At 37.4% G+C, this 21,927-nt stretch overlaps 2 protein-coding genes across 3 annotated transcripts in view; one reads left to right on the top strand and one right to left on the bottom strand.

Moving 5' to 3' along the window:
- Positions 1–1,060: 1,060 nt before the first annotated feature.
- SOX30 (SRY-box 30) lies at positions 1,061–20,826 on the bottom strand. Of its 2 annotated transcripts, XM_006089076.3 has the most exons (5): positions 19,571–20,826; positions 17,704–17,943; positions 14,810–14,989; positions 11,766–12,258; positions 1,061–2,107 (listed from the first exon to the last, which is right to left on the bottom strand). In XM_006089076.3, exons 1-5 carry the CDS (start codon positions 20,565–20,567, stop codon positions 1,726–1,728), a joined length of 2,292 nt encoding a protein of 763 aa, XP_006089138.1. In that variant the 5' UTR covers positions 20,568–20,826; the 3' UTR covers positions 1,061–1,725. The 2 variants fall into 2 exon arrangements, with proteins under 2 accessions (XP_006089138.1, XP_006089139.1); XM_006089077.2 differs by lacking the exon at positions 11,766–12,258 and having other exon boundaries at positions 1,989–2,107.
- Positions 20,278–21,927, top strand: part of THG1L (tRNA-histidine guanylyltransferase 1 like) — an 18,902-nt gene continuing 17,252 nt past the window's right edge. Inside the window, exon 1 of the mRNA XM_023754079.1 lies at positions 20,278–20,383. The gene's annotated coding sequence lies outside the window, so the exon portion shown is untranslated. The remainder of the gene's footprint in view (positions 20,384–21,927) is intronic.

Genomic DNA, 21,927 nt, shown 5'->3' with positions numbered 1-21,927 from the left:
GAGGAAGATTAAAGAGTTGCCACGCCATAACAGACATTAAAAAGAAAGCTGGGTTTGAAATTGGTGGTGCAGGGCTAGCCTGAAGACTAGTTAGGAAACACTGAACCATGTTCTATAATATCATTCCTTATACAGGGATGCCCCTAACCAAATTGTCTTAAGAATAGGTCTGTGATCAAAAGCCAATTTAGTCACTAAAGTGCTATTAAAATGAGAAGGGGTCAAATTTGTTGAATACATTTTTCCTTTATGGTGTAGACAGCAAGTGTGAAGACAAACGTTGCTCTAGTTCTGATGTCAAGTTACATTTGCTCTCTATCAAAATATTCAAGTTTGCTCTTTAACCACATTGAAATGACATTGCACAAAGTAATTTAAGAATATAAGATATAAAAATAAAATTTTTATTGAGAAGAGGAAATATTAGGTACAATTAAGTATAGGGCTGATGAAATGTATTACAATAACAAACAAATACTACAGATTTTGCAAAGGAAGACGTTAAAAGCTTAGAACAGGTTTCCATACACAATTTCCAAGCAGGTCTAAGTAACAAGATCCCAATTTGCATGTTATACAGATCATTGAGGGTAGGTTTATGTTTATTTCTGGTCATCAATTCACTGTGTCATGTAGATGATCCCATCTCTGGTGATCTGATCTTCTAAAAAGGTTCTCTCCATCCATAAGTGGGCACTTACCAAGAAGTCACATTGCAAGTAGGATTTTTTTGCTCTTTGTGAATTAAACAAATTCCAACGTGCTCCTACATGAATGCCATGGTTTTAAAGACAGCTGCTTGAACCAAATCTGGAAGAGCCCTTCCACTTTGAGGAGTGCTTAAGTCACATGTATACGTGTATAAAGAGTTTGGAAATGGCATTGGAATATGTGCACAGCATCTTTGTTAATAGAGTTTTGGATCTCATTTGAGCTAATAGAATCTATAATTCTGGAGGCTATAAAGTAAAAGCAATTATCTATATGGTATGGGAACCATCCTCATTTGAAGAGTACTCATTTTGCTTAGTTCTATCCCCCAAACAGAAACATCAACAAGAACAATTTCATCTACATTTATTTAATTATAACAAAAGTAGAACAATGAATACCAAATGGAAAAAGATATCCAAAAAAGATGATGAAAATGTTTAGAAACAGAAATGACTAATTTAGCTGAAGGAATTACCCAGGTGACATTAAAACACATTTGAAAGTTATAATTGGTTATCAGTATAAATTAAATTTAGTAACAGTCCCAATTCACTAATAAGTTATCAAAATATTTTCAAAATGTTACATTAAAATTGACATCCATAAATATTACATAAAGACAAAACAAAAAATCATATAAGAAAAATAAATAATGTATCCTGAAATAAAATACAAATCACACTTGTCATGTCATACTCCTTTTTCCCTCACATATAATTGTGAAGATTTGGTATTTTGCACATTCCAAGATAAAGTGATGAAAATATATGTTGATGCAAATTTCTTCCATAAAAATAAACTATTTTGTATCTTAAATATTCATATGATGAAACATCAGGACTCCAGTTTCACTAATAAAAATGTTATGAAGGCATAAATTGCATTTGGTTTGACTCCTCAAATCATGGCTGAAAACTCTCAACAAAGCATTCTAGGCTTTTTTCTCTCACACCAACTGACCCAGAATATATTTTAAGAAATGTTTATTTTCTGTGCATATTTGTTTTAAAATTATAAATTCCTAAGCACTTTTTCTTCTTTCTCCTCATCACTATCAGTGACATTGACTTGCTGGATGCTAGACGGAGTTGATGTAGGAGCTGTTAAGACATTCTCCAAGACGCCGATGTCGAGCTGAGGCATGGGATTTAGGAATTCTTCCCCACTGTGACTGTGACTATTATAGTAAGAGGTCCCATCCATGCTCTCACAACTCCGAGAATCTTCACTGTGTGTGCGTTCCTCTGGGTAGTCTCTGAAAGGATAGTCTCTATTTAAAGCTGAAAACATAGCCTCATGTTTTTGGTACCTGTCTTCATAATAACCAAGGCATTCTGGCATTGAACTTGGAAAATTTCCATAGCCAAAGGGAGGCCGACTATAGGGACACGTGCTGCAGCAGAAAGACAAAAAAGGAATTAGATCATGCCTTGCCTACATGTTGTCTCGCATATAGACTAATTGATCAAGTTTAACTGCATCCTCTGGAAGGTTCCCAAGATAACTTTCTGCTACCAGGTCATGTATTCATTTGCTCTTTTACTACTGCTTAGCCCTGACAGAAAACAAATGGCAAAGTAATAAGCAGGTGACTCACTAGACCAGTGGTCGGCAAACTCATCAGTCAACAGAGCCAAGTATCAACAGTACAACGATCGAAATTTCTTTTGAGAGCCAAATTTTTTAAACTTAAACTATATAGGTAGGTACATTGTTATTAACTTAATTAGGGTACTCCTAAGGCTTAGGAAGAGCCACACTCAAGGGGCCAAAGAGCCGCATGTGGCTCGCGAGCCGCAGTTTGCCGACCACGGCACTAGACTATTATCTATCATCAGCCTTCGGCTTCTTTATGACAGCCTTGATAAAGAAAAATTACTTATCTGGTCCTTTCTCTCATGTTGCCTGACACCATTTAAGGTTTTGGAAATACAGGTATGTGCTGTGCTGTTTTAAAAACTGACACTTAGTAAGCAGTGCAATAATTGTTCTTATGAATTTTTTTAAATTTATCTTTATTGTTGAAAGTATTACAGATGTCCCCTTTCTTCCCCTCCACCCCCATTGACCCTCTCCTCCCCGTTCCCATTTCCTCCCCAGGCCTTCCCCACACTATTGTCTGTCCATGGGCTATATATATATTCATACAAGTTCTTTGGTTGATCACTTCCTGCCCCTCTCCCTTCCTTCTGAAATACATTAGTCTGTTGCAAGCTTCAATGTCTTATGAATATTTAAAACAAAGCTCAGTGGTTGAGCACCAAACTATGAACCAGAAAGTCATGATTCGATTCCCAGTCAGGGCACATGCCTGGGTTGTGGGCTCGATTCCTTGTGTGGGACATGCAGGAGGCAGCGGATTAATGATTCTCTCTCATCATTGATGTTTCTGTCTCTCTCCCTCCCTCTCCCCTCCTCTCTGAAATCAATACAAATGTATTTTTAAAAAGAGAACAGTTAACACCAGAAATATTTAGAACTGATATTAAATTGTGGTTTTAAAGATCTTTTCCAAAAAAAAAAAAAATTGGAGGGCAGGAATGTGAAGAATTGGAAAAAATTATTTTGATGATTTTTTAAAAGGCAAAACACTGATAATTTTTTAAAGGCAAATATAAAAATTCTACCATTCAATCCATTTGTCAAAAAAATACTTTTTTTAAAAAAGTATCTTTTCTCCCTTTCAAAGGCACAGAACAGGAATCCAGGAATTGCAGGAAGAGGTATATAGAAAAGTCCAACCAAGACTTCCCTGGGCTCATGGACTCCATCTAGTGACAGATAATGTAAACATAATGATCTCAGCAAAACCTATGAGAAGGTGGGTGTTTTATTTCATGCTCCCACATTAAAAAAAAAAAAAAAGTAAACTTTGTTTCCTTCCCTTTAAAATCATAAGTATGATCAACATACTAGACTATCATCTCAAACTCTTGAAAAATATGGTTATATTCAGGGGTTTGGTGTCTCACGCCCCAAATCTCCAAGTACTAGGGACCTTGTTAAATACCACAAATATGAGGCCAAGTTTCTAAAATGCTTCAGGTTTCCATTCCTACTGCCACAATCTCATTCAGGCATTTTTAATTCAGTGCATATGTCCTGAACAATTGTGCTTCCAGCTACTATGACTTAGCTCTTGTACCCGTTCCACCTTAGGGTCACTCCATCCATGATACTTCAGGGGGTGCTCAAAGCTACCTCCTCCACCAAGCATTCACATCAGTAAAAACAATTCAACCACTACTTTTTTCCTGGACTAATATAGGCAAGATACTATGCAGGGCTTGATGGAGAATTTGTTTAAAATAGGCCTAAAATCTAGGTGTATACTAGGCATGTGCTGAAGTCTGAAATGCAAACAACACATGGCTATATTGGTATTTTTAAAAAATAGTTAGTGTTATATTCAGAGAATAAAAAATATTAAGACAAGGATAATCCTAGAAGGTTATATAGATGAAAATGATTAACTAGAAGCATCATGGTATAGTGAGAAAAGCATCAAACAGAATTATCAGAATAATAATATTAGTCAGCATCTAATAAGCATTTATTATGTTTTCTAAACAGTGGCTAAGGAGTATATATTTTATCTTAAATATTCCTTGGATCCACTCTATGATATAGATACTGTAATATCTCCACTTTACAGATAAGGGAACGGGGTCTTAAAGAGATTAAGCAACTTTCTCAAAGACATATAATTAGTAACCAGTAAAATAGAATCAGGCAGAACTTGTTATCCTAACCACCACAGCACACTACTTGGGCACTAGTTCTAGCTGTGCCACTTACATATGTGGTAATGTTAAATCTTAAGTTATCTGGGCCATAGGGCCTCCTTATATAAAATAGGGGTAATATTGCCTGTTTTGCCAATTTAAAAGGTCTATCATAAGGAACTTGGGAGCACTCAATGTATATTGAGTACTTTGGAAACCAGAAACACTTTCAACGTAAGATTAGCTTTAAAAGAAGTTGTATTTAATAATGTATTGCTAAATATACACATACATGTACACTTTGCTTTTATTTTCAAAAAGAAAGAATGTAAAGATAAAATAAAATCTAATTAAAATGGTTACCTATAGGAGGAGAGAAGAAAGAGGAAAGGAGACAAGAAGGGAAGCCAGATTTCTCAAAATGTACCTTGTATTATGGGGTTTAAAGGGCAAAAAAACCTGATTTTTTTTTAAAGGCAAATCTGAAAATTCTGATTTTGAAACTATATAAATATTTTATATAATTTTAAACAAATTTAGTTTTTAAAAAATAGTCCCTAAAAATTGAAAGCAAATATACAAAGTTTACATCAAGCTGTAGGTGTCTTAAATATACAGAGAAAAGCTATTTCAAGATAATTTAAATCTGATATTTGCATTGTACCTTCCTGGTAAAATATAACCATGAAGAAAAATAAATCTTAAACTGCATTCAATAATTTTATTATGGTATCACTGCTTTGAAACTATTGATACTGTTTTGAAATATACTCTTTTCGTGTATATATGTGTATGTATATCAGAAAAAACATGTTTGGTAGGATAAAGCAAATAAGTAATGATTTTATTATCATTAGGAACCAAGATTTTCAGGGGGGAAAGATACTAGGCACATAAAATCAAAGAACTTCATGAGAAACTCTACAATATTACATTTATTCTGGAAATATCAATGTAAACTCAAATTTTTTCAGAAAAATACATATTTTTACTGAAAAGATCTAGATACCCTGTTAATTCAGTAGCAATAAGCATGCCTATTGCCCAAATTGATATTTCTAAATATCACTTTCAGTAAAAGAAACTTGGACACCTGGGTAAAATGGTTGATTCCAGGTCTGGTATAAATAAGGTACCACATAAGTCTTTGTGCCAGAGAGCAAAAAAGCTATCAAATCAAAGATCAAGGACACAGGAACAAAGCCAACTGGACAAAAAATGGGAAAATTTGAGCATCAAAAGATATAAATAAATAATGACTGCAAAGTCTTAAAACATGTCAAATATAGAAAATGTTCATAATGATATTCCCAAAACAAAACAAGCATCATTGATATGTGGCAAGAATCAAGAGTTGATCCTGCCCTTCCAAATTTCGAAGTAATAAATAGTTGATGAGGGAAAGCTTTTCTTCATAAAAGAATTCCAGTTAATGAATGGAGTATCAAATCAGAAAATCTCATGTGTCTAAGGTAACAATCATCTTAGCTACTAAAATAATTATGCGGGCATTTCTCAACCTTAAGTGACCATTAGAATTACATACAGAAACTTTGAAAGAACACTGCTGCCCAGGTTCTTAACCCCAAAAGATTCTGATTTGTTTGGTCTGAGACCTTCAAGTGATACTACTGTACAGAAGAGAATATTTGAAACACTGCTTTAGGTGGGGAAATTTATGATCAGGTTGACAGTACCTGAACCTACAGATCATTCTAACATCACAAATAAAAACTTTATGTACCTCTTAATGTGATACAATACAAAGTACAAAGCACCACCTATGAGGTATCATTGCAAAAACAAACAAACAAACAAACAAACAAACAAACAAACAAAAACACCAAAAAACTGAACCCGAATCTAATCCCGTTACAAGATATAACTACCATTTTATAGGAAAAATGGGTGATAGGGAAACATGTTAAACAATACCCAAGGATGTAATAAGTCAAATTCAGAATGTGGGTAATTTCTTATTTCTTCAATAAACACATGGTATTAAAAAAAAAAAGTAAGTACTATTGTACATAAAAGAGGCTTAAGAGACATAATTACATCCCATGTGTATTCCTTGCTTGGATCTTGTTTTAGACAAACCAATTGTGAAAAGACAGTTCTGAGACAATGGAGGAAAATTAAACAATAAGGAATTATTAATTTTTTTGGTATGAAAATAGTATGAGATCATTTTTTAAAATCCTTAACTAGTAAATATACATACTGATATATTTACAGGTGAGATTCTATGATGTCTATAATCCGCTTTAAAATACTTAAGACACTTTCCCCAAAAGGGAGAGTTAGAAACATCGATCAGCTGCCTCCTGCACACTCCCCACTGGGGAAGTGCCCACCACCAAGGTACATGCCCTTGACCGGAATCGAACCTGGGACCCTTGAGTCTGCAGGCCGACGCTCTATCCACTGAGCCAAACCGGCTAGGGCTAAGTGTGGGCTTTTGATAAATGTCCTCTATTATGTTGAGGAAGTTCCCTTATATTCCTAGTTTGCTGAATAAGTTTGAAATTAGGAACTGATTTTTGTCATAAAAAGGTGTTGGATTTTATCAAATGTTTTTTTCTGCATCAGTTGAAATGATCTGGTGGTTTTGTTCCTTCGCTCTATTAATGAAGTCTGTTGTGATAGTTATTTTCAAATGTTGAGCCACACATACATTCCTGGGGTAAGTTCCACTTGTTCCTGATTTTCAATCCTTTACTATGCTGCTAGATTCAAGGTGCTAGTATTTTTTAGTATATTTTACATCTATATTCATAGGATACATTGGTCTGTAATTTTCTTTCTTGTGAGATCTTTGGCTTTAGTAACAGAGTAATGTTGGCCTTAGAAGTGTTCCCTCTTATACTTTTTATAAGAGTTTGAGAGCAATGATGTTAATTCCTCTTTAAATGTTTGGTAGAATTCACTAGTGAAGCAATCTAGTCCAGGGCTTTTCTTTGTTGGGAGGTTTTTGATTTCTGATTCAATATCTTGATACAGTCTGATCAGATTTTCTGTTTCTTCTTAAGTCAGTTTTGGCAATTCATGTATTTGTCCATTTCAATTTTGTTGCCTAATTAGTTGATGTACAATTATTCACTGTATTCTTCTATAATCATTTTTATACCTGTAAGGTCAGAAGTAATGTAACCAATTTCATATATGATTTTCATAATTTGTCTTCTTTCTTTTTAAACAATTTTTATTTATTAACTTTAAAGAGAGAGGAAGGAAGAGAGGGGAAGAGAGAGAGAGAGAAAGAGAGAGAGAAGAAGGAGAGAGGAGAGAGAAAAATATCAATTTATTGTTCCACTTATTTATGCATTCATTGGTTGATCCCTGTATGTGCCCTGACCTGAGATCAAACCCACAATCTTGGCATATAGGAATGACACTCTAACCAACTGAGCTACTTGGCCAGGGCTATATGTCTTCTTTCTTTTATTCTTAGTCTAGCTAAAAGTTTTGTCAATTTTATTGATCTTTTCAAAAGACCAACTTTTGTTGACTTTTATTCCTCTATTTTATGAAATTCTCTATTGTTTTTCTATCCTTTATTGCATTTATCTCAGATCATTATTATTTCCTTCCTTCTGCCAGCTTTGGGTTTTCTTTGCTCTTCTTTTTTCAGTTCCTTAAGGTGTAAAGTTAGGTTGTTGATTTGAGATATTTTTTTAAAAATATATTTTATTGATTCTTTACAGAGAGGAAGAGAGAGAGATAGAGAGCCAGAAACATCAATGAGAGAGAAACATCAATCAGCTGCCTCCTGCACATCCCCTACTGGGGATGTGCCCGCAACCCAGGTACATGCCCTTGCCTGGAATTGAACCCGGGACCTCCGCAGGCCGATGCTCTATCCACTAAGCCAAACCGGTTTCAGCATGAGATCTTTCTTTTTTTTTAAAAAAAAATATGTTTTTATTGATTTTAGAGAGAGAGAAAGGGAGACAAAGAGAGAGATAGAAATATCAATGATGAAAGAGAATCATTGATTGGCTGCCTCCTGCATGCCCTCCACCAGGGATTGAGCCCACTACCCAGGTATGTGCCCTGACTGGGAATCCAAGCGTGGCCTCCTGGTTCATAGGTGGAAGCTCAACCACTGAACCACACCGGTCAGGCGAGATCTTTCCTTTTAAATATAGGCCATTGCAGTTATAAACTTCTCTATCAGCACTGCTTTCACTATAAAATCCCTTAAGTTTTTGTATGTTGTATTTTCATTGTCATTCTTCTCAAAGTATTTTTTAAATTCCCTTCATGATGGCTTATTTGACCATTGGTTGTTTAAGACTGTGTTGTTTAATTTCCATATACTTGTAAATTTTCCAATTTTCTTTCTGTTATTGGTTACTAGTTTTATTCCATCATAACTAAATAAGAAACTATGTATGATTTCAATCTTTTAAAGTTTTTGAGACTTACCGTGTGATCTAACATATGGTCTATCCTACAGAATATATCATGTGCATTTGAGAAAAATATATATTTTGTTGTTGAAGTATTTTATATGTATATATTTAGATCTACTTGGTTCAAAGTATTGTACAGGCTTCTAGTTCCTTACTGATCTTCATCCCATTTTTGGATGTATAGTTTTCTATCCATTATTTAAAGTTAAGTATTCACAGATAACATTGAAAAGCTGAAACAAGACAAAGATACCCACTCTTGCCACTTTTTTCAACATAGTATTAGAAGTCATAGCAAGAGCAATTAGGCAAGAAAAAACCATAAAACTATCTCTATTAGTACATGACATTATATATAGAAACCCCTAAAGATTCCACCAAAAAACCATTGGAACTAATCAATTAATTCAATAAATGTGCAGGATACAGAATCAATAAGCAAAAAACCAGTTGTGTTTCTATATACTAACAACAAAATCTCAGAAAATTTAAGAAAATAATCCCACCTATAAATGCATCAAAAAGGATAAAATACCTAAGAATAAATTTAACCAAGGAGGAAAAAGACCAAAACACTGAAAACTATGAGACACTAATGAAAGAGATAGAAGAAAACACAAATAAATGGAAAAATATTGCATGTTCATAGATTGGAATAAATAATATTGTTAAAATTTCCACACTATCCAACGCAATCTACAGATTCAATGCAATGACTATCAAACTTCCAATGGCATTTTTTAAAGATATAGAGCAAACAATTCTAAAATTTGTATGGAATCACAAAAGACCCCAAATAGCCAAAGCAACTTGAGAAAGAGCAACAAATCTGGAGGCATTATATTCCCTGGTTTAAAATTATATTACAAAGCTACATAATCAAAACAGTATGCTATTGTCATTAAATAGACACATAGGTCAATGGAATAAAATAGAGAACCCAGATATAAGCCCACATATATATGATCAATTAACTTATGACAAAGGAGCCAAGAATATATGGGGGAAAATAATATCTTCAATAAATGAAAAACTAGATTGTCACATGCAAAAGAATGAAACTGGACCCCCTCTATTATATGCTAACACAAAAATCAACTCAAAATGGGTTAAAGACTTGAACATAAGAACATAAAACTCTAAGAAGGAAACATAGCTCCTTCACATTGGCCTTAGCGATGATATTTTGAATTTGACACCAAAAGCAAAAATAAGCACATGTCCCTATATCAAACTAAAAAACTTCCACACAGCAAAGGAAACGATAAGTTCAGCTGGGTATTAAGTTGTTAACATTTAAATTTCATATTTCTAGATAGTTACAGCAGAAGGTATTCCATGTTAGCTTAGCCTAACATATTTGTTTGAGGCCTTTAAATTTCCTCCTCCATAAGATTTATGAAAAACATTGTATATGTCTGTAGATGTGCATTATTATGGGAAATGGTCCACAACTTCAATCAAATTCTTAAATAGGCTTATAACCCAAAGGTAAAGGATAATTTATTTTAACCTTGATATGTTGTTTTGAAATTTTACAGTTAAGATTCTATATATTCTCATAAACCTGGGAATTCTTTGGACTTACCTTCCCATACATGTATATGTATGTATGTATGTGAATACAATATATATGCATAAATATATATGATTATATTTTCTATGTATTTTAAGCTAACAAATTCCCATTTGTCTTTTACATCCTTTCTATATACATACTTTCAATAAACTTTTAAATACACTTATTTACTCAATGGCCAACATGAAAATATCCTAGATATCTCTTTGTAAAACTATAAATACTGCAAGGAGGAGAAAGAAGAGGTGAAAGGGATTAAAAAAAAGAACTAAACTAAGAAATTAATGTAGTACAGGAAGAGATTGTTTCAATAAGCACAGTATGAAGATGGTTAAGATTTGAAGGGAGAAAGATGTTAGTTCTCAGAGCTAGGGATCAGTACTTCTGAGTCCATGTGTTTTATACAATAACTTCTTGGTTATACTGGCTAACCTCTTTGATTTTTACTTCAGATATATAGGGCAAAATAGACTTCTGGAAAATATTTATATTTGATATATATTTATATAGTTGATATGTATATCAAATGTCATTTCAAATATGGTATTGAAATGATTGAATAATTCCACACATGAATGGATTAGATTAGGGGAGAATATTCTTTATAGAAGATTCTCTTATCAGTTGGGAGCAGAGACAATAAGAAAATTGAGGGGGGCTCAATTAAGTTTGTTATTTAGCCAGGCTGGATTTTACTGAAATATGCTATCTAAACAAGCATAAATAAGATTATCCATTTCCTTGGGGAAATTATCATCATATACATACAGGTAGAAGTTAGAAAAGCAAACAATATAATTTACAAGGCTGGTCTTCTCTTTTGGAAAAATATATGCAGTTTGTTTATAGCTGACGTACTGCTTTGACATTCTTAAATGAAATACACCAGACCTACCGACTCAGAATTTGCATTTTAACAAGATCACGTGTGATTCATATACATATAACATTTGAGAAACACAGGTCTATACAGTAAGGGGGATTGACTAAATAATCTCAAGGTCCCTTATAACTATTTTCTCATGAAAAATCAGATCTGGCAACATTGGCACCCATATTTCATGTGGCAACAGTTGGCTAGAGCTGAAGCAGTTGCCCTATTAGATGGGGCATGTACTCTCTTTGGCTCCCCTCCCCCCACCCCTCCCCGTCCTCATTTAGCCCCCTTCATGTATTTATGTTAACTGCTTGGCCCTTATTCAGCCTCTAATCTAAATTAGATTCCAAGCAGAAATGAGGAAGTCCCTTTTTCAGTAAAAAAGAGATTCCTTCAGAGGTGAAAATTCATTAGATGTATTTGTAGGTGAAAAGAAATAAAAGTTCCTTTACCTTGATGGGAAGTAGTGAGGTCCAGGCAGGAAGTAAGGATGATGAAAAGAGAATCGAGGTGGTGTCCCAAATAGTGTGGCTGGATGGCCAAGGGGTGGGGTCTGGTAGACGTGTGAGTGTGGAAGAGGAGGAGCCTGCGGGATTGGAGCACCTCTGGGACAAGTGGAAACGCTTGGATACTCCTTGGGAGGTTGGATGGGCGAGGCTGCAAATCTGGCATGGGCAGTACTTGCACTAGTTGAAATCCTATTGGTGCTCTCCGGAGAGACAGGTGTAGGTCTCTTTACAGAGTGACTGGCTCCAGAATGCAGCTGATGAGTGTCCGTTTGGGAGGGCCCAGCAAAGCGCTGGGGTGAGAGTGCTGGGCGGAGGGGCAGATTTGGAGCCTGAACGGCCACCTGGGCAGTACTGGAGACAGCAGGCTGGAAAAGTGTGATGGGGCTTAGACGCTGGACTGCAGGTGTGGGCAACTGGATGGCAGGTGGGGCTTCACCTTCAGAAATAAAAAGAGCATAGGTCAAGCATTAATTGAGTCACTCCATGTTTTTCATGTTTCAGTTGAATTTAATAAACTCTTCAACCAGAAGCCTTTGTAACCACCTTACCTACTAGTAACAGCATCACCAATATCAATCCCCTCTATTTATTTCCTTCACAGCATTTTGAACAAACTGAAGTCATCTTGTTTACTTATTTTATACTAGAGCCCGGTGCATGAATTCATGCATGGGTGGAGTCCCTCAGCCTGGCCGGCTATCAGGGGCTGATTGGGGCCATCTCTCCCAGTCCTGATTGGGGCCGATCGCTGGGGGAAGGGACCACAGGATGTTGGTCGGCTGTGGAGGTTGGCTGTGGGAGCACACTGACCACTAGGAGGTAGCTCCTGCATTGAGCGTCTGCCCCCGGGTGGTCAGTGTGCATCATAGCTACCATCTGGTCGTTCAGTCATAACAGTCACTTAGGCTTTTATATATATAGATTGTTTGGTTTCTCTTTCTCACCTAGATTCTAAGTGCCATGAGAGGAGAGACCTTTTGTTTTGTTCACTGCTGTTATCTCAAGGACTCTAAATTCTTCTTGACATTGAATAGATGCTCAACTATTTTTTCATGAATAAAATTGAGTGATGAAATACAAGACAAATACATGCAATATTGGTATGTATATATAAATGTTTCTAAAATAAATAATATGAAACCACTGACAGAGGTTACTTTTAAGGAGTGGATGTCTGGGAGGAGAGGCAGGACAGTGAAGCAGAAGAAAAAGCCAGATTTTCATTTTATATTTGTCAATACTGTTTGAATTTTCTATTATCTAAACATATTAATTTATTTTTAACATCAATAGAGGTTTCCATGTAGTGGCATGCATAATTTCTATTTTATTTTGTATACTAAATTATGAATGGCATTTAATTTTTTTAATTGAAAAAGCTAAAGAAACAACTAGTAAAATTATTTTACTTTATTGCATTCAATGTGAATATGGTGGGAAATTCCCAAGTGAGAACAGGATTTGCCACAGGTCAATTTGTGGTAGATATGAATCTTATTGCAGCAGGGCATGACAGATATGGCAGAATTTTTAAATACATGTAAAACAACTCTGTATTTGATCTTTCCTGGTAATTGTCTTTCCTCAGAATTGCATAAATATAGTCCGCCCTTGTTATCCCATGAAGATTGGTTTCAGGACCCCCTCGAATACCAAAATCTGAGGATGCTCAAGTCTCCTATATAAAATAGGGTAGAACCATGAATACAGTTGGCCCTCTATAGCCATTGATCGAAAATAGTATTTACTGTTGGTTGAATCGCGGTTGCAGAGCCGGCTGATATAGAGAGTCTACTGGATGTATTGGGGAAAATATCTATGTATAAGTGGATGCATGCAGTTCAAATCCGTGTTGTTTAAAGGTCAACTGTATATTGTATAAAACTGTCAGCTGCCTCAAATAAGAACATTGATAAATTTGTCCCTGGGCAAATATACAGCATTTAACGGTGAGTAAAAGCAGATGGAAGGGGACGGTCTTAGAAAAAGAGATTAAGAAACAGATTGTGAAAACAGAAGCCATAAATAACGTAACAGACAAAACAAAGTAAGTTAACAAAAGCATAATTAAGCCTAGGTAGAAATACAGGCTTAAAGAGATCCTGCCAATAGGGGAGGGTAAAAGTGCCTGACTGGGCTGGGAAAGAACAAGGATATAAACTCAGTGCTTTCTGCATCTTTCTTTTCAGCCTAGACATCCTGAATGTGACTTCGTTGCTAAAATGTTATAGAAAAAAAGGTGAAAATGCATAAGATTCTAATAAGTCAACTTTCAAGATATCTAAATCTCTCAGCACATAGAGGTGGCTTTATTACCAGAGGATCTGAGCAGGTAGCTTTAGGTAGTGGATGTATAAAGCTCTGCCTAATATGTGGTTAAAATAGGTTCTGGAAGAACCAACCAATGATGGATAGCTCTATAACAAGTTTTGCTACTAGATTCTTAATTTGGGGTTCTTAAATGCAACAGACAAAAATGTTGTAAAGAACTCATAAAAGAAGAGAAATTTAGGGAAAGACAATATAACGAGACAAATATTTGGTAAAAAAATAGATTACTTCCATTGCTTTTCTAGAGCAGCAAGAAAACAGTCTTAATGATTAGTCATCATTACTAAATTCCAGGACAGGGTGCCTCATACCCCATTAGTAAGGCATTCTTTCATGCTGATAGTAAAAAGACACTCTCTTTCCTACTGAGTGACCTCAGACATTTCCTGCATTACCTGCCTATTCTGTGGGCTCATCCTGATTTGCTTAAAAGGTCTGAGGCTTTGCACATGGTATCTTTGCCACTCTGACAAACCAACTTCTTTGATGTCTACTGAAAATTTTCCTTCTCTGATTTAATGTTTTCACTTTCTCCATTTCCCCCCTTAATATTGTTTTTCTAAATTCTTAAGCTAACAGAAGCAAAATTTCAACTTAAGGTAAAATTTTCACACAGGTATTTAAAAGATTCATAATCTACTATATAACCAACTCACCAACTGGATGAATGATGGTGTTTTGTAGGCTGGGAATTACCACAGAGTAGGTAGGTGAGCGATAAGGATAAATTGTTGTAGGATTTGGAGAGGTGATATTCTGTGTGGTACCAGAAAATACATTGGAAACACTTAGAGGGAAGCGTTTTCGCTTCCCTGGCCGAGGCTGATAAACCCAACCTATAGAAGAAAATAAACTATTTTTAATTTGAACATATGGACCCTATATAGCTTTTATTTTTTTAAAATATATATTTCTTTATTGATTTCAGAGAGAAAGGGAGAAGTAGCGAGAGATAGAAACATCAATGATGAGAGAGAATCATTGATCAGCTGCCTCCTGCACACCCCGCACTGGGGATTGAGCCCGCAACCCAGGCATGTGCCCTTGGCTGGAATCGAACCTGGGGCCTTTCAGTCCGCAGCTGACGCTTTATCCACTGAGCCAAGCCGGATAGGGCCCTATATAGCCTTTAAATAGTTCTTTACACATAGGCTGGGGCAAAAGTAGGTCTACAGTTGTAAGTATGCAAAAGTTTATTCTTGTATTAGTATTTATTAATTATTGTATTATTTTCTATACCAACAACTGAAAACCTAGACACTGATTTCTGCATTGTTAGCTAAGTTTTTAAAAAAATAAGTTATTGTCTAAAGTATCTTTTCCAGCTCTATACTACTATTTCTATGCATTTTAGCATATATATCCATATAGCTTCTAAGTAGTGGCCAACATTGTGATAATTCAAAGAAAGTAAAGTCAAATGTCTGATATCCAAACACATGGAATCTTAGTAAGACATTAAAGGCATTAAGTCTGAATCCCAAAGCTTTTCCTCTACCTATAAAACAATGCCCCAGTAAGAAAGTATCTCTCTCCTATTTCTGACTTTCTCTAAGATACAATTGCCTATATCTTACACTGAAATGGTCATAATGAGCAATCACTATTGTTATGCCTCGTTTAGGAAGTCACTCACCTAGACTTGGCAGTCTCCAAGTCCAAATAACCAAATTTCCTTCCAAAGTCAGAAGAGTGACATTATGACAGTTATAGCTACAGTATAACCAGAATTGCTGGTTCCCTATAATTGCTGCCTCTGACTTCCCACCCTCAGAACCTCTTTGTTCATACTTTAGAAAAAATACTCCCTCTGTCTCATAAAAATAGTAGCAAGTGAATATTTAAACGGGAATTATTGGTGAATGCAGCTGTAAGTTATGTTGTAGCGCAAAATTGCGAAGCCTTCAATCAAAATCAATGTTTCATGACATCTGTCATTTGTTTTGACACATCTTTCCATTTTTAGGTTAATCTAATTATTACGAATTATAATTATTTTTCTGACTTCATCCGCTGATCAAAATCAATTGTTTTATTTCAGTTGAGTATCAACCCATTGTAAAAGTAAGATGAAAAAAAGAGAGTTTTCAAGCAAAGATCGAGTTGCGATTGTCCAGTTCTTAATGCATCAAAAGAAAAAGAAAAAGTTGCAGAAAGGTGCAATTACGTTAGCTGCAAAACAATTTAAGTGCAACAGAATGACCATATCAAGAATTTGGAAACGTGCTTCCGAAAATAATTGTCAAGGAGAATCTTATGCTAATGTTGATTCTTTGAAAAAACAAAACTGTGGACATAAATGCAAAGATTATGGAGAAAAACTTGAAAAACTTAGACATATTCCTCTTAGCAGAAGAGGCACCATATTAGCCTTTGATAATATTTCTCCCAAAATACTGGATAATACATTTCTGTCACTTCAACAAGTTATGCTGGAAGCAATGAAGAACGATGGCTCCAATAATTTTAAGCTCACGCATATAGGGAAAGCAAAGCTTTGCAACCAAGAGAGCCTACCTACAAGTTTAAAATGCAGTAACGAAATTATTGAAAAATCCAGAAACTATCCGAACACTCAAAATAAAAATTAGGAGTACTATTTTTAATTTATTAATTTAATCTAGTTTTTTTTTATAAATGTTGCGTTCTATATTTTCTTTTGCTATTATTACTATGGGACAAATTACATTCATCAACTGCTACTATTATTATGGGACAGAGGGAGTAATTATTTTTCTACCATGCAGTTATGCTGGCTGCTATCCCAAGCTTAATCTTAAAAAAAATATATATATATATATATATATATATATATATATATATATATATATATATTATTGATTTCGGAGAGGAAGGGAGAGGGAGAGAGAGAGAGAAACATCAATGATGAGAATCATTGATTGGCTGTCTCCTGCACGCCCCACACTGGAGATTGAGCCCACAACCCAGGCATGTACCCCGAGTAGGAATTGAACCATGACCTTCCTGGTTCATAGGTCGATGTTCAACCACTGAGCCATGCTGGCAGGGCCCAGACTTAATCTTAATGTCCTCACTGCTGGGGAAGAAATCAGAATTCATTTCAAATTACATCATGATGAGGATAAATCTATCAATCAAAAGGCAGGACTATGTTCTGATAATCATATAATATTAAAATAGAGCCTGGTGCCTTTAAGTGTGCATGCCTTTTTTTTTTCTATTGCTATAATTTTAAAACTTTTCTGGTATGTTTACAAAACTATAGCCTAGAATTCTGGAGCTTTTATCTTCAGAAGTTTATATCTATATATTTAATCAAAAACACAATAAAACTGTATGTCCCCTGGTTTGCATTAGTTAGCAAATAAGACTAGATAGCCCTCTAATTGGTTCTGTTTAACGAAACTTATGCCCAGTATCAATCATTAGTATATTAGCCATTGTTCATTATTGTATATATCAGATTAGAAAAAAGATTACACATTTTGTCTTTCAATCTCAGCCTAACCAAATCTTTACCTAAATAAATTTATTTAAAAGAAATTAGAAGCTTTGTTCATTTGATTACCAGGAAATTCCTCTCTGTGCTTTTCTTTAATCTTTTGCGCTTCATCATAGTAAGGTTTCTTTTGTTCTTCACTAAGTTTGTTCCACTCTAACCCAAGCTGGACACTGATTTCTGCATTGTTAGCTGCTGGGTTAGCTTTGGCTAGTGCTGGCCGGTGGATCCTTGCCCAAACCATAAATGCATTCATGGGTCGCTTCACATGGCCATTTCTGTCCTTACTGAAGGGAGTATCTGGTATTCCTACATGACAAAAATTAAGAGACTAAATTAATGTGTTTCACACACACTCACACATACAATTTTAAAGTGAAATGCACCTCCATTTTTATTTTTTCACTATTTGGAGAAAATATACATTTGAATATAGCCAAAGAACTGCCAGTGTTCCAGAACTCATTACCCCTGAACTCAGCATTCTAAACTGTAGAATGACTCTTCTATTTCTCAAAATAATAATATTGTTTAAGATATTGTGGAATAATGTTGAAGACAATAAACCGCTGGATTATTACTTCTTTGAGCTTTATCAATACCTCTAACAATCATTACCATTTACTTTCCATTAAAAACTATTCTATTAATGGGGGACAAGAACTATGACTTAATTGATGACTATAATCCTAGCACTGGTAGGTGCTCCCCCAATGTTTCAAGGAACTCATTTACATGCCGTTGTAGTGTCCATTCAAGCAAAATATTTATAATATTATAATATTATATTAGTTATATTTCATTATGAAGGTGGAACTCCTACCAATATGGGTCAACACTAGTTCCATGTCCTGGGAGAAAAATAAGAAAAGTGACTTTTTAAGAATCACAGATCCAGTTGATATTACAATAACGTAAGTTGTCATATCTAAATTCATCTCTCTTACATATCTCTTACAGAATTCATCAAAAACAACTATCTATAAACTTCTTATATTGTTTCTCTTTAGGGTTACTTGATATATGAATGATTTGTTAATGCACAAAGGATGAAATAAGTATTATAAAGAAAGCTTTCCCTTTCCTTTAGAAAACGAAAACATTTTAAAAATACTGAAGTTAAAAATAAGAGGTTCAAGTGAGGAGAAAGAATCAGTAAAGAAAGTAACAAAAACAATAAATATGAAAGTTAATGAAACATGAAGATTAATATAACTTCTTATGACATTCATTGGCATAGTGTTTTGTCTGAAACCTGAAATAAGAAATTTTCTAGCTATATATCTGGAAATAATGGATAGAATTAAATAACTACTTGTAGTTGTTACCACTATAACTATAGTCACTTCTTTGAAAACATTTTTAGCTTATTCTATAGTATTTTCATTTTCCAAATTTTTCTAAGTCCTTAGCTTTTATAATTCTAAAATGTTACATTTAATCATGTACTGTTTTCTTCCAGAACAATGTCTACTGTTCCTTTTTAAAGAAGAAAAATCACCTCTAAATTATTTTATTTTAATAATAACCATTTTTTTCATTAAACACAATTTTTTCTTCGGCTTCTTGATACATGCAAAAATATTTATCTATTATAATATTTTAAAATATTATCTGTAGCATATAAACCTATAAACCGAGGGCTTTGTATCATCTAGCAAAAATATTTCTATTTTTGTGTGTAAACATTAGTCACATCTAAATCTCAACTTCATTGGGCCTTAATTAAAAAAATGTTGGGTAATCTTGAACGTGTTAGTGTATTTTACTGGCATATGTACAAGTCAATCAGAAGTGATATCTGTGTAGACTTTGCCCTGAAAAGCATCAGTTCCATGATTTTATTTTTCTAGTTTAGGCTTCTGAACTGCTGACACGTCAGCTATGGGGCAACATAGACGAAATCTGAAAACCAGATTCCCCTGCCGTCTAATACCTGCGTCTGAGGGAAGCACGGTGAGCGGGACATCTTTGGTTTCAATTTTTACAGAAGGCTCCAGCAAGGACTGCATTTTAATAGGCACTGGTGTCAGGGGGACCTTGGTCAAGCGTATCAGCTCTGAAGGTGGCGGTCCCTGAAACTGGATCTGGGCCCCAGGGGAGACCGTGTGGAGAGTCAATGGGATCCTGAGGTCTTGCTGGTGCGGCCCGAAGGCGCTGGACGGCTGGGCCAGGATGACCTCCTTGCCGCCATGGACCAGCCCATTAGACGCGGGCTCCCCGTCGAGTCTGCAGTCCTCGTGGAGTCTCTCCGGCTCCTCGGTCTTGATGATTCTCTCTCTGATGGCCGTCAGGCTTTTGCCTTCCCCGCCTTTCTCCGCGGCCCGCATGACCTCCTCCACCTCCAACTTGCTCTTCTTCTGGTCCCCTCGGCGACTGTCCAGGGCCGGCCCGGGGCCTTCCACCTTGGCCGTCCTGGAGGGCCTCGGGCTCGCCTCGACAGCCCTCCGAGGCCCCGCGGAGGGATCCGAGCCGGGCCCCACCTCCTGCTTCTCCGCCTTGACCTGCAGCACCCGGGGCGGCACCGGGTGCACCTCGGGCCTGCAGGGGGCGCCCTCGGGTGTGGGCGGCGGCGGCGGCGGCAGCAGCAGCAGCTCCGGCCTCAACTGCAGCAGCCGCGCCTGCGCGGGCGAGGCGGCGGCGTCTTCGTCCCTCGCCGGAGGCAGCGGTAGCCCTGGCGGCAGCAGCAACACCTGCTCCGGCTTCACCTGTAGCAGCCGCCGTACGGGGGGCTGTACGCCCGACGCCGGTACTTCCCCGCACGGCGAGGCCACGGTCGCGATGGCGGCCGCGCACGGGGCTGGGGGCGACGGAGGGCGAAAGGGGGTGCCCTCGACCGGCAGCTGGGGCGGAGCGGGGCGCAGTGGACGCGGCGGGGTCGCCCGCGGCAGTTGGCGTGGCTGAGGCGACGGCTCGGGCCTGGCTCTCTCCATGGACGTAGGGGAACGCCCCGGCCTGGTCCCAGACGGATTGTGATCTCAGCCGTTTGTTGGCGACCTGCCCCCACCCTCTTTCGGTTAAGACCCTTCCAAGGCCTTTGCTACCCAGAACCCTACGCGGTTCAAAAAAAAGCAGGCCTCTGTGAGGCCTCGCCCAATCACAGGCGGCCCGGGACCCCGGCGCCGCCAATCAGAGGCGCGCTCTCTGGCTCCGCCCGCCCTCCACTCTCGCCTTGTGCCGAGTCCTCGAATCACCCGCGATGGCGGGGGCCGCCGCACGTGCCCCCATTTTCTCCTTTTTCCTCTGACTCGCCTTTTCTTCCCGCGTTCTCTTATGGCCGTTGTTCTTAGTTACCCCTCCCCCGCCCAGAGCGCGGACAATGGCGTTGCCCGGGAAACTGCGTGGTTCTGTGCCACCGACCTAAAGTCGCGTGAGTCCCTTATACGGTCTGGAGGACCCAGCCTTGTACGCGGTTTGTTTGTGCTTCCAGGACACACCGTAGACCCTCGGGATCACGGGGGCCTTTGATTCTATCTATGCCAAGGAGAAAAGGGGGGAGGGGGTTGAGTTTGCAACTTCGCAAAAACCCCATTAGTTGATTTCCTTGCTGGGAAGAGGGTTCAACTTGGTGCGATTGTGCTAGTTGAACTGTGATCACCAGTCCTGGAGGCCCGACCTGCACAATCGATCTCGGATTCACCCACTTCTTTCGGTTCCCTTGCCTTTGCTGTGTTCCAAGGTTCTGTCTTTCACCTGGATAATGCCGTAGCCCTGTAAATAGTCTCCATGCTTTTTTCACTCTGATCTCCTAGACTCCAGCTCTCAGGGATCTTACAAAAATATAAATCTAGCCCTAGCCGGTTTGGCTCAGTGGATAGAGTGTCGACCTGCGGACTGAAGGGTCCCAGGTTCGATTCCGGTCAAGGGCACATGCCCTGGTTTCAGGCTCCATCCCCAGTGGGGAGCGTGCAGGAGGCAGCCAATCAATGATTCTCTCTCTCCCTCTCCCTTCCTCTCTGAAATTAATAAAAACATATTTTTAAAAAAATACAAATCTAGTTCTGTCACATTTTCCATGACTCCCCATTGGGCACTTGGTAAAGGTTTAATGCATTTGGCAAAGTCTATAAAGCCCCAAATAGTTTGGACCGTAGTGCTACTACTAGTCACCATCGTGGCTCGGACCCTGTGGGCTTCTCATCATTTTCTCTCATACCTCGAAGGCCTTCGGATGTGCCCCCAGCACTAGTTCTCCTTCAGCTCATCTTTCATTTTGAGCTCAACTGGCACATCCTCAGAGAAGTATTCTCTTGACTCTGAAAATCAGGTCAGATCGCCTTTATGTAATCATAT

The sequence above is a fragment of the Myotis lucifugus genome, unplaced genomic scaffold, assembly GCF_000147115.1.
Source record: "Myotis lucifugus unplaced genomic scaffold, Myoluc2.0 scaffold_56, whole genome shotgun sequence".
Lineage (NCBI taxonomy): Eukaryota > Metazoa > Chordata > Mammalia > Chiroptera > Vespertilionidae > Myotis > Myotis lucifugus.
This window is presented reverse-complemented; position numbering and strand designations above follow the sequence as displayed.

Coding starts and splice junctions, on each gene's coding strand:
- SOX30 (XM_006089076.3), bottom strand. CDS start 20,567: ATGGAGAGAGCCAGGCCCGAGCCGTCGCCTCAGCCACGCCAACTGCCG. Junction 17,944..19,570: donor CGTGCTTCCCTCAGACGCAG/GTATTAGACGGC, acceptor TTTGTCATGTAG/GAATACCAGATACTCCCTTC. Junction 14,990..17,703: donor GCACAGAGAGGAATTTCCTG/GTAATCAAATGA, acceptor TTTCTTCTATAG/GTTGGGTTTATCAGCCTCGG.